General features: G+C 42.3%; 1 protein-coding gene across 1 annotated transcript in view; it reads right to left on the reverse strand.

The window, feature by feature from the left end:
• Positions 1-1,329: 1,329 nt before the first annotated feature.
• The window catches only part of VAX2 (ventral anterior homeobox 2), a 750,626-nt gene continuing 739,585 nt past the window's right edge, over positions 1,330-12,370 (reverse strand). Inside the window, exon 3 of the mRNA XM_085642710.1 lies at positions 1,330-8,882. Coding sequence (XP_085498836.1) covers positions 8,415-8,882 — 468 coding nt within the window. The 3' untranslated portion in view covers positions 1,330-8,414. The remainder of the gene's footprint in view (positions 8,883-12,370) is intronic.

A 12,370-nucleotide genomic window follows, 5' to 3' on the forward strand; every position in this document is an offset into this window, starting at 1 on the left:
AAGTTGGTGGTAATTTGCGATTTCTTAAGGAGAATTCGCACAACTTGGGTGCGTGTTACATAGCATTTAAGGAATCGCAATTTGCGATTTCTTAAATGCTTACGCAAAATTAAGGAATCGCAAAAATAGCGATTCCTTAATAATGCGATGCAAAAATTTCACATACATCGCGTTTTGCGATTTTGTATTCGCAAACGCTGTTTTTTTTGCGATTCGCAGCGTTTGCGAATACAACATCGTTTGATACATATGCCCCTTAGTGTCACATAGTGGTGACACAAATTTATTAGAAACAATGCAACGAAATGCGTTATGTTTTTTCAGTGCATGGAGACCACTCCAGGAAGTAAAATGCTATTTATGTGAGAGCTGAAAAGGCTTGCACCACTCAAGTGAACAACCTGTCACACAAAAAGTTTCTGGTAGGTGCGCGGGTAGCCGTGATCCGCCTTTCCGCCCTACAGTTCTGGCACAATTTGGGGCTGGGCAAATGCTGCCCTTTGTCTTATCTACGAAAACTAGGAGTAAATGGGGCAGGCCCTATCTACAGGGGTTGTGACACAATAAGCACTGGAGTGGCGGACGGCAGATCCATCCCTTGTGGTCTATTGAAAAGAGGTTCTTTTTTGAAAAATGTTACAGCCTGTCTTGACTGTTGGTTGATGAATTAAGAAAGTCATCCCCTTTCAGCAGTGAAGCAGGATCACACCCTATAGCTTAAACACACCCACTGAGTATGGGAGCCCAGAAATGAACAGCTACTTACTGCATGCACAGGAATAAGCTGACTGAGTTCCAATGACTCACCTAGATGCTGGTACACGGCTTGCACCGTGTGAGGACCAGCTCTGTCACTGATGGCCCAATGACATTTTCCAACCAGTGGTTCTGATGTGGCTTAGTGCCAGTTCCTGGCTCTCATAGGAACGGCTCATTCAGTCGAAACACGAAACAGTCGAGTGTCAAAATGAGGGAACTTCCGGTGATGTCATATGGTTCTAAGTGATGTGATATCACGTCTACTATGACTGTGTTGGGTGAATATTACACTAAACAAACATAGGCAAGCACCTAAGTTGCCATTTGCAAAGAATTTCCAGACTGACTATAAAAGTATGGTACTATGATAGGTGAAGGGAAATGTGAAGGCAAACCCTAGCCTAGAGAAGCAGCCATAGGTTTTGGCAAAATGGTACCACAAAGTGAAGGGTTCCTCACTTCTCACATTTAAGGTGGGGGACCCGCCTAGGGCCATAGCAGGAAGCATCTTATTCACTATCCCCAAAACACATTAAACAACATATTTGAAAGAAAAACACTTTTAAGGACATAACTTTTTATTAACCATGGGTAACCATAAGAAAACACATTATTCATTACAGTTTGACATACAGTACTTCGAAAATCAGTACAAGTTAGATACAATTTAAAGAATTATTTGCGGTGTCAAGACAATTAACATATTTTTTTTTAGGTAAATTCCATAACTCCTCACAGGTTTAAACGCAGACATATCAGCAAACAATGGTGCATACTGGTATCAGTGCCTCTCTAGCACACCTCAATGGCACAATGGTGGAACTCTTTCATTGAGTAAGGGATTGATGAATGGTGCACAGCTGCTACGGGATTTAACCACTGTTTTTGTCTATATACTCATTGCTGTGGGCTCCCTGAAGTATAGGACAATTCCGATCACCTAGAGCATAGAATAAGAGCAACATGTTTACATATTTTCATTATTTCACTGCTTTCCTCAAAAACACGATTCACAGGAAGGAAAATGTAATTTTAGTTCAAGGGGTTCTGCTCTGCTGCATAAGGGAAAAAAGTCTGATCTGATGTGTAATATGCTTTTTATTAGATACAGTTAGAGTGTTCTTGCGATTACCAGCAAGATATAAATTGCCACAAGAATATATCTCTATCACTGTAACTCCAGTTCTTGTCTTATGTATCTGAATAGAAAATACTAGTTCCAGTGTTGAGCTGTGTATTATGGGCAGAATTAAACACTTGAAATATTGATAACACTTTCAACTGGGGCATTTAGGGCTACGTTAGTAAAAAATTTGTTCTATTACAATCATGACACTATCATCATATGATAAACAGAAATAGAATTTTGAGAGCGTATACAGCGTATGACCTACAGCAGATGGAGATAAACGTAAACCAAATATTGCAACGTTTTTGAAACTGGTAGCCAAAGTTGATGATCCTTAAGGACATTTCTTAGACTCCTACTGATGCTGCCTTGGGCCTTCTGGAATTAAACTACTTGCTGGTGCAAGGAACTCGAGTGACTTTTGAGAAGAAAGGCACTATATTGCCAAAACAGTAAGATGAGTTTGTGATGAAATAATGCCTAGTGAGGTACGTGTTTCACAGAGAGCAACAAACAGAGCTGGGAAGTAAATCTTGAAATTGAGAGACCTCTTCACATTCAAGGAATGGACATTCTACAGAACTCAAAAGCAGCATCAGAGACTAAAATAGAAATGTTCTCTCTTAATAAAGTGTCAACCCAAAATGATTATTAAAAATAAGATGCAAAGAGCTGAAGAGACAGCTATTTTTCTACAGAACACAATGGTGGGGACTGTAGGGTTCTCACTGAGGCACTAGTGGGTGTAACTTGAACTTATAAGAACCAGGTTTAAGGATGTTGAGGTTCACTAAAATCTGCAATCCCAGAAGCATTCTGAGGTGCCCATCAGGAGTTTCAAAAAAAGGTTGAGTGATTAGGTAGAACTAGAGAACTAATACATATAAAAAGACCACATCATTCAGATACATGGTGTCAATAATGAACATTCTATGAAAATCAGTGCTGCAAGAATAAAACATATATAGAAGTGTTTTGGGAAGCCGACCTCTTCCTAATGGTACCATTAAAGCACTGAAGACTTTAACTGAACATTTCACGACTATGAACATGTGGATAAACAATCACACATCATGAAAGATGTATGTCATATTGAGAATGGCCTCATCTATCTTCCTTGGTGGCATTCCTCTTACAGCTTAGACATTTATAGATAGATGAGATATCCCTGCCACTCAACAGTAGGTCTGCACCTTTAACAACGCAAACACAGGTTATCAGTACTTTTCCGGGTACCAAGGAATGTTAGTAAGCTGGAAATACTGCAAAACATTTCAATGGTTGGTAGCCAATGACTACTTTTAGTCTGAACTAGTGTTGAAACTTTGTATACTGAGTCAATTTTAGAACACAGCTGCATCCCAAGACAATTCGTCTTGGGGAGAACAAAGTGGTCAGTCCTCTTGAAAGCAGTTATTCCTGCTATTCGCAAGCTTATGTCCCAAATATGAATATGAACATAAACAGTCCATAGAGTAACATGGAAGTAGGTTTCTATCAGGTCTGGGAGGCTGGAAGTGTACATAATGTTGGCCATAGGTCAAGACTGCAAAAGTCTGATTGCAAGTCTTAGTCTGTTCCCTTATTTAATACTTCCAAAACTTTGTTTAAGCAAGATAAGGGTTTTATTTTAATACATAGAAAAGTGAGCCCTAATGTGGAAGACAAGATCTAAAGCCCCAATAGGAGATAAGTGGTCTTGGGACTAAACTGTCAATAATGGAACCAGGATACATGAATTCTAATCCCAGGCTTTCTATCTGAATAAATTATATGACCTGGGCCAAACACCTTTCCTACATTTGGCTTACCAATCTTGTCTGTCTACAGTTAGAGCACTCAAAAATAATATTGAGCACAAATTTGGAAATATTCTCCTCTGTGGGATCAGGCTGCTAACAAACACGTAGTGCACAAAAATAAGGAGGTGTGCTAAAAGGAAGAAAATCCACAGTTAAGTCGCACTATACATTTTATTACAAAGTGATTGTAAACTGTATATAAACAGCTGTTAAACTTCTCATAAACAATGGCATAGTTGGTTTGGTTTCTTCTGTTTGTTCACAAAAATATTTAATTACCAAATTTGTTTTAGCTATGCATGCTGTTGAATTCTGTTTCACATCTGCAGACACCAACCAAAGGTTCACTATCCAAATGCTTTGGGGCTCAGTCTTAGTCTTGTGGTTCTTGGTACGTTAACACTGCACCCATTAAATACGACTACCACTGGCTGTGGTGTTTGCCAGGTGTGCTAATCCCACCTGATTCTTAGTTTTCCTTATCAAAAGTTGGGTAGAAACTGAAAACTCTTAGACAATTCTTCAGAAGCAAGTATTACCACCACCAAAGGCATAGTATGGAAGAGGTAATTGAACAAAACTTCCTTGACAAAATGCAGAATTTTCCATTGCCACAGAACTCTAAATCAGTCCATACAACGTAACAGACTGTGACACAGTGATGACTTTATGATGTGCATACTTGAATGGTCCACAGAAAGAGGCAATGTCATAACACGTTTACTTTGGGAGTCCCAGGGACTCTCTTTGCAGCTCAACTTATCGGCCATTAGAAACATTTACTAACAAATGTTAGTCGATATAAATATTTTATTTTTGCAGCAGGCATGGGGGACAGATTCCCAAACCAGCGGGAAAGTAAATGTATAGCCATTAGCTTGGAAGACTACATTGCATTGGAGGTCGGCGGATTCATTTGGAGTTGGAATACTTTTTCATGAATCTAATTCACTGGTTAAATTGGCCATCTTGTGCATTTACTCTTGAATATAGTTCAGTGAGACACTCAGAAATGTATTCTGGAATTTTTCAGTAGGTTCCAAAATGTGTACTTTTCACTTGGCCTGGAAGTAGAATGAAATTGCAGTGGATTGTGGGATTTAAAGCTAAGACTGCCAGAGGAAGAAAACTTGTATGTGGGGTACACTAAAGTTGAGGTTATGTGACTGAGGCATCAGAAGTAAAACTGAGCTTGGTGAAAGAACATTTGAATAGAGTAAAAATATGAGTGACCACGTAAAGGCTGCATGAGAACAACATTTCCATAAATCAGGAATGTATTAATCCAGGACTGCCTACCTCTCTACTGCTGCTTCCCATCACTGGAGACAATACCTCTGATCCAGCTACTGCTCTCCAACTACTGCCAGCCCGAAGAGGCTCATGTCATTTCTGTGCTACATGCATGCTATTTCTTTCCATCTGATTCTTTGATCACTTTGAGGTTATCGAAGATCCTTTCAAATGCTAAGAGGTTGTTTACGTTAGGTCTGCATATTACTGAGCCATTAGCGTATATGCTTATCACGTGTGTGAAGGAGTTGCGTACTGCATGATGTTGGATGCTGCCTTCAGTTTTTGCTGATTTAGAAATGGAAAGATATGTCATAAATGTTTTTCGACACACCCTGGATGTGCCAAAACAAGTCTGTTTTAGTTATATGAGATATTAGGTTCATACAACTACCTGCGATAGCTAGTGCAGAGATTTTCTATAAGGTGAACTTTTTAAATCTGTTCCTGTTACTCTTGGATAGTCAGCGACAGGATGCATATCAAAAAAGAGCTTTCTTGGCCAGGTGATACATAATTGAGTTCAACATGTTCTGTGCTAAGACATGAATGATAGTAGTTATCATGATTGGAAAAGGCTGATGTTCTATCTTAGTCTGTGTCGGTGTTGCACTTCCATTATGCTGTGAGGTGATGCAGTGCAGTCAGGCTGTGAGAACGTGGCTGGGGGCGTTAGACCTGAGTGTCCACAGATGTTGGTATGATAGGGGGTGAAGTGGGCTCCAAGAAATGGTATGGTATCAGAGAGCTACCAGAAAGGTGTCAGTTAATGTTTATCTTTCTTTAACTGACACTGTACAACCTAAATGCATGTACGTGCTCAGTAAGGTGGCTACCACACTTTCAGTGCTGGTAAAATGCCTACTGGAGGCCCAGTCTCTTGGGTTGTTTGTAAGATATTTATTTCCCCTTGCCCTATGATGTGTTAAGTGTGCCCTCCAGGGTTGTGTCCAGTGTGACTATCCTGGCTGCTTGTATCTTGGGCTGCAGACTAGGATGAGACCTTGTTGCTAGGCTCACATTACATACCTATAATCCTATTAACTTTCCCATGATGGTGAAGTCAGCTATTTAAGAGGGTGATACTGACAAACTCAATGAATATAAACCATTTTAAGATGGTAATGCATACTTGCAAATAAGTTGATCGATTGAAGACTATGAAAGAATTTAGCTTGCTGGTAGGTGTGAATGGTGAAAAAGGTCATGACAAGAATCTTTCGTTGTCAGAGGTCAATGAGAATGGAAGGATATCAATTCATTTTGTTTTTGTGCTAGGGTGTCATACAATCTTTTCATTTAGCATGTGGTGGCATGCAACTTGCAGGGTTTATTTTGTGCAAGGACAGACACGTATTGGACAGGATTCCAGGGGAAATCCATGGACCAAGAGCGCTGATGGGATGCATGGCCTGCACAAGGGAAAACCAGCATCACTTGACTTGTTTCAAAATGGCTGCCAATTACTGTGTCGTTTTGTTGCAAAAGTGTACATGTCAGATTGACCCCCAATTATTGCTCACATGGATGATCGTAACACCGCTGTTAAGGTACAAGGAACATCTTAGACCTGGAGAAACAAGTTGTGCAAGGGAGAGACAGATGTGGGTTGTGATGGGTCGAAGGGAAGGTGGTGCCCTTAGCAGGAATGATAGTGTGTGAGCCATGGAAATGGATGGGAAGGAGGCACTGAAATAGGGGAAGTAGAGAGTGAAGTGTGCCTATCAGGAGGCAAGTCCTGCTGGGGTCTTTTCAGGTAACATATATGATTCTCAAACTGAATTGTTGGTGAGTGACTGAAAGGGAAGCATTCACCTAGACAAGAACACAGGCAATATTAGGGGTCTCACGGATCGTGGGTAACAGTTGGGACCTACTTTGACTTTCCAGTGAGCTGTCATTTTAATCTCTAACACCTCTTGAATGGAAGGTCCGTGCACTTGTGTGCTTTACGATCCTCAAACAGGAACAAGCAAGAAACTGATAGACAGGCATCATTTAATGACTTGTTAAAGGGTCATCTGGAAATTATAACTTATAAGACATCCCGATCCACCTGCATGTGTCTCTTCTGCCTGCCCTTTCTGCTTCTGTAAATGTGAAGTTGTCTAATAATTTAACACACACAACTAGCATTGTTTTATGCACTATGGTGTGTGATGTGATTTATTATGATGTCTTTAGGGTCAAGGGCCATGTAACATTATTTCCTATGACGTCATCAGGAGTTCAAAGAGTGTGTAAATGTCACTTCTGGTACCTCTATAATTCTGGTGAACTGAAGAAATGGGAAAGAATATTAACGAGCTGGCCATGTGCTAGACCAATCATTGAAAAGTAAACATTTTCGAGAGTGGCCTTACTCTTTCCAGAAAGAACAATAAGAAAGTGCTAGTGGGCAGTAGTTTATGGTCTGCTTTAATAAAGGTCGCTAGTATGGTCTGAAATCTGGATGTCACAAAACTATGGTCGAAATATCAACCTGCAGATATATTGTTACCCTAATATCGACTACCAAAAGCTCATCAAGAGAAGGGTAGATTTGCTAATATTAACTCATCTGTTAGGTTGTTTTCCAGTCAATATTATTGTCAAGGCTGCGGGTCGATATTATTACCACAATACTGGGATACAGTACCGATATGCCTCACAATATTTCTTTTTCTGCTTTAGCTAACATTTAAAAATGAACCCTTTCATAATAAGATAACAACAGAAACATTCAGGACTTAATTTAGATGAACGGAGTCTCACAAGTAGGCAAGATTTGACTTGAAGGCTTTTGTTTCACGTACCCGGGATTGTAAACCTCATAGGGGACCTAATATCTCCCATAACCTGAAAGCTGTACTCTCGAAGCACATAAGGTCTTTGTAGGTGGAAGATCAACTGGACACTTTTGGTACAAGGCTATCCTTCCTCAATCTGCATATTACCAGAGCCCAGCTGAAACTGTAAAGTTAAATTATCATTCAGAACATACAACGAGTCGGACCACGCAGTGATGGACTATAATGGAACGTCCCACGACCCACACTTTTACTGAATCGCACAACTCTGAATATCGCGGTGCACCGTCACTTCTTGTTAGACCCATAACCTTAATTTAAGGCCACCCCTTCTACACAAGACACAGACATGTACTCATATGACGTTACACATTGCTGTTGGCAGAGTAAGCATCTTCTAGACAAGGCAGCTGACTATGACATCCATTCAGCTCCCGATGGGTTGTATCCTGAAATCTGGGAATCCCACCAGAGAGTAGTGCATCTCAGATTTATGTGAAACAAGGAAACACCACTTGAAATAATTTGGTACACAGTGTTAGAAGTGCCTCACACATGAAGCTGGTTGTCTTTTGTAGCCCATCACGTGTGACGGAGGCGGATAACAGTGGATTCCGACACCTTGAGTTTGTCTTGCTGTGTTTAAGAGCTTGACTTTTTGCCAGGAACAAGGTCTTTTCTCTCCAGGCGCATGTAAGGCTCAAAAGCAGAGGTCCCCAGGCCGTACCCCGGGGGTAGCTCGTGTAGATTACCTAGCAGGGGTCCGGAGAAGCAGAGAGGGGCAGGTAACCTGGAGGAGGACGAAGTTGACAGCGAAGGGACCTGTAGGCTGAAGGTGCCACTCCCTGGTGGGGTGCAGTTAATGCCTGGGGAGGTGCTTCCAGGGGTTCCCATGCTTGAGCCATTCCCGACAGTCGAAGAGCCTATCGTGTTCTGAGTGGGAGATAGCAGGTTAGGTGGCGCCGGCACAGATAACAGCCTTCCCTGCTCTAGGAGTCGTAAAATGTTACACGTGGCAAAAGATTCGGACGTAGACGACGAGCGTTTTTCTGAGTCTCTGCTCTGGTCTTTCTTCTGTTTCGTCCGACGGTTTTGAAACCAAACTTTCACCTATGTAAAAATAAAAATAAAGAAAAATCAGATAAACACATAATAGGCAATGTGCTTGTTTTTAATGCTGCGAGTGAGACATCACTAGCTTTATTTTGAATACTTGCCAGGGCCAGTGTTAGGACAAGGCAATACTAGGTATGCACCTAGGGTACAATTGCTGGAGGCCTCATATTGCTTTAGAAGATAACCAAATGCTACCTCTGTGTCAGGGCTGCAAGGGAAGCCAAAATATCAGTATGCATAAAGCATTGCACTGGTTCTGCGGGGTAACTGGAGTGCCACAGAAGGCAGCAAAGTAACTGGTAGGATAGTCTTGGCCAGATCATGCCAATCTGAAAGCCTGAAATTTGTTCTTATGCTTCATGAAAACACACAAAAAAAATAACCGAATCCAAGAGGGTAACCTATTCCCTGCAATAAGTGCTTACTTCAAAGAATGTGCAAATCTGGAAAGTGTATATAGGCAAGATCAACAATGCATAATACCAATGTGTGGGGAAAATCTCCCAGGAGTCCACATCTACACAAATCCTGCCAAAGGACTCTAAGCACAACCATAAAATGACCTTCTGGACACACCAAGTTAAAATGGGATAACATAGATACAGGGGGATACAATACAATGTTCACATCCTGTTTCGCAGTGGTATCCCATGAACAGGCAAAAGGACAAGCACCAGGTCATCAAAAATAATGGACTGTAATCTAATCAATAACTAAGCTAGTGCCATCACCAAGAGTGGTACTAACTGGAAACACAAGAGCCTGCTCAAGCATCATATTCAAAGTCTACTTCTTGAATCAAGATCCACGTTATTTCTTGAACGTGTTTCTTGCTCATATCTTTTTGAAGTTCCATGGTTGTGCTCTACTCCACGCTTCCTCCTTGTGCCACTCTTAATATTAGTCATAATCTATAACGTAGAAAAGAGCCCATCTTTGCTGGTCATCCCCCATTTATTGTAAAAGGCACATGAGCGGGAGTGTGTCCAGGTGTCTTGAAACAAGACATTTAAAGACCTTCCTGAGCTGATGCTCTTGGACTCCTGCGGAGTAAATTCCATAGAGAGAGCGGAGCACTGACAAATGATTTACTTTCCAGGCAGGAATTGTGGAATGATAGTAATATTGACACTTATATAGCAGACAGAGCTAATTGAATTGTTTCCTAGCTCCTACATAACTTTTCTTTATTGTAACACATCTGTCTTGTTGGTACTCATACTGAACTCAAAAAATGAACGACCAGGTGAGCTCTGGCCGAATTCAACACTGCATTCCTTATTGAACAGCATTGAAAGCACTAAGCTGTCTTACAACAGCTGATGGCTACATTCTTGTGTGAAAATCTGAGTCAGCATTTCATATTATACCACTGGATTTTTTTTCCTAGAAATTAAAATATTTCTATATAAACCACTGTGCGTCACTGTTAGCAACATCAAAGAAGCCCATCTTTGGTTCAGACTGCACGATCTTAAAGAGAGGAAATCCACAACCTTTTGAGCGCTTAGAATCCAGGAATCCTGTTCAGAGGTCTACTGGGCAAGCATGAGCAACTAAGCCCAACTGGGGAGGTTAAGATCTTTTACTCCTGATGCCCAAGGGCCCGACCTACTATGGGTCCTGAGCAGCTGGAAAGTACCTGTCATCACTTGACTCTTAGTGATTGCGCGGGTCGAGCAGTCCAAGGCTTTTGGAGGGAAGTGGGAGGAGGGGTTGGGAGGAGGTAGGCACGGGGCTGAACACAGGTTTACAACTCAAAATATGTCCAGAAGCAGCAATAAATGATGGTCCAATCAAATGCTTGTTTAATGAAAAAAGGAGTACTTATATGCAAACTCAATGTAAAATACGGCATTCACAAATAATACATCAGTCCCCTGAGGTCAGTGCTGTAGTGTTTTATAGGTGGGTTACTGAGCACCACCACCCTCTAGTTGACAGTAGTAGGTATTCCCCATTCTCTATAGGCAACATTTAGGTTACACCCAATTAGTAGTCCGAATCTCAGGAGTCCCACTCCGACTCTTTATTAAAGTCAAAGGTATTCCAACACTGAAGAACAGATATGGGAGGCAAGTTCCCCCAGGGCCGTCTGTGTATTACCCACACCAGCAGGATCCTATGGACCAGAGTCTTTAAGCGCGTCTCCTTTGTGGGCACTGAAGCTACAGTGGATGTCATCAGTAAGTTCCCCACACGTGGACTGGGAGGTGCAGCAGTTGCGTGTACTCATACACAGTCTTGCAGAGGCAGCGGCCAGGGAGTGCTCCATATACCTCCAATGCTCGTAAGTTTCCTGGGATCCTTTTCACAGGTGGCGGTGCGACGCTACTTGGCTGATCCTCAGTTGGGGCTTGGGCCCATTCGAGTCACCATAGGGGCCTCCTCCTTATAATGACGGTCTCAGCCATGCACCTTGTCTTGTATCGGTTGGCCCCCCAGCATACGGGATCACCGTCCTCACTCTGTACATGGACTACAGCCCAACTGGCACAGCAGCAATCTTCGAGGTGGCCTTGTCTGGGATACTGGGTCACCAACTTCACTCCACACATGAGCTATGGCTCAATCGGCTCGGCAGCTATCTTCACGGCGACCCTCCTTTGGCATGCGTGCGGTCAAAGACTTTAACCTACACACAGCAAACAACCCAATAGGCGCAGCAACCATCTCCTAACACCTACCTACAGGGATCCAATCACCAGGATTCTCCACTGGACATTGCTTCCTCCAAAGCTTTACTAATCCTCACAGGGCACACTGGTCTTGGCAAGCAAGCAAGCACTGGTGCTCCATCCTCAAAGTGGACTTGGATTCCCTGGGTGATGTCCCTCAGTCAGCTGGGAGACTGGCATGCCTTGGCACCCAGTCCTGGTCACAGACAGAAGGCTTGCAGAGCTTCTCCTCCACACACAGCCTGGCTGGCTGCCTGACAGATAACAATTTTGGGGGCCTGTAATTCCCCTTCTTACAGTCCATTTGAAGATCAAATGTGACTAGAGTCTGAATCTTTGAAATTTAGGATGGGGTTCTGCTTCCTTTTGTAGTGGCCTCTCCTCTGCCCCATCTTCCGCCAGAAAGCAGTATTGCAATGCAGGAGCGACTCCAAATTTGATAGCACCACTAACACAGGCCAAGGGAGTGCATAGAGGTTCACCCACAGATGTCACTACAGTGATATTTGTATCAGAAGCTTACTGAAGGGCCTCAGCCCTACTCTTTTATATTCTCTTATCAGCCCCATCTCCTTCCTGAGATGTGCCCTCTTTCAAGTGACACCTCTCTGAATTCCAAAGAACCCTTTGAAGTATTCTATTCTGGAATTTTTATAGAGCACATGGCTACCTGGAGGCCTACCAGTGCTGACACATACACTGTACTTTGTCAAGGTTGTAGGAGAATTAGTCGCTGAACAGCAAGGTCTTCAAGGCTTTGTGGAAGGGGAGTTTGTGCTCCAGTAGGGGCAGTTCAAAAGGTAG

This window comes from Triturus cristatus, chromosome 2_2 (genome assembly GCF_964204655.1).
Source record: "Triturus cristatus chromosome 2_2, aTriCri1.1, whole genome shotgun sequence".
In the NCBI taxonomy this organism is placed as follows: domain Eukaryota; kingdom Metazoa; phylum Chordata; class Amphibia; order Caudata; family Salamandridae; genus Triturus; species Triturus cristatus.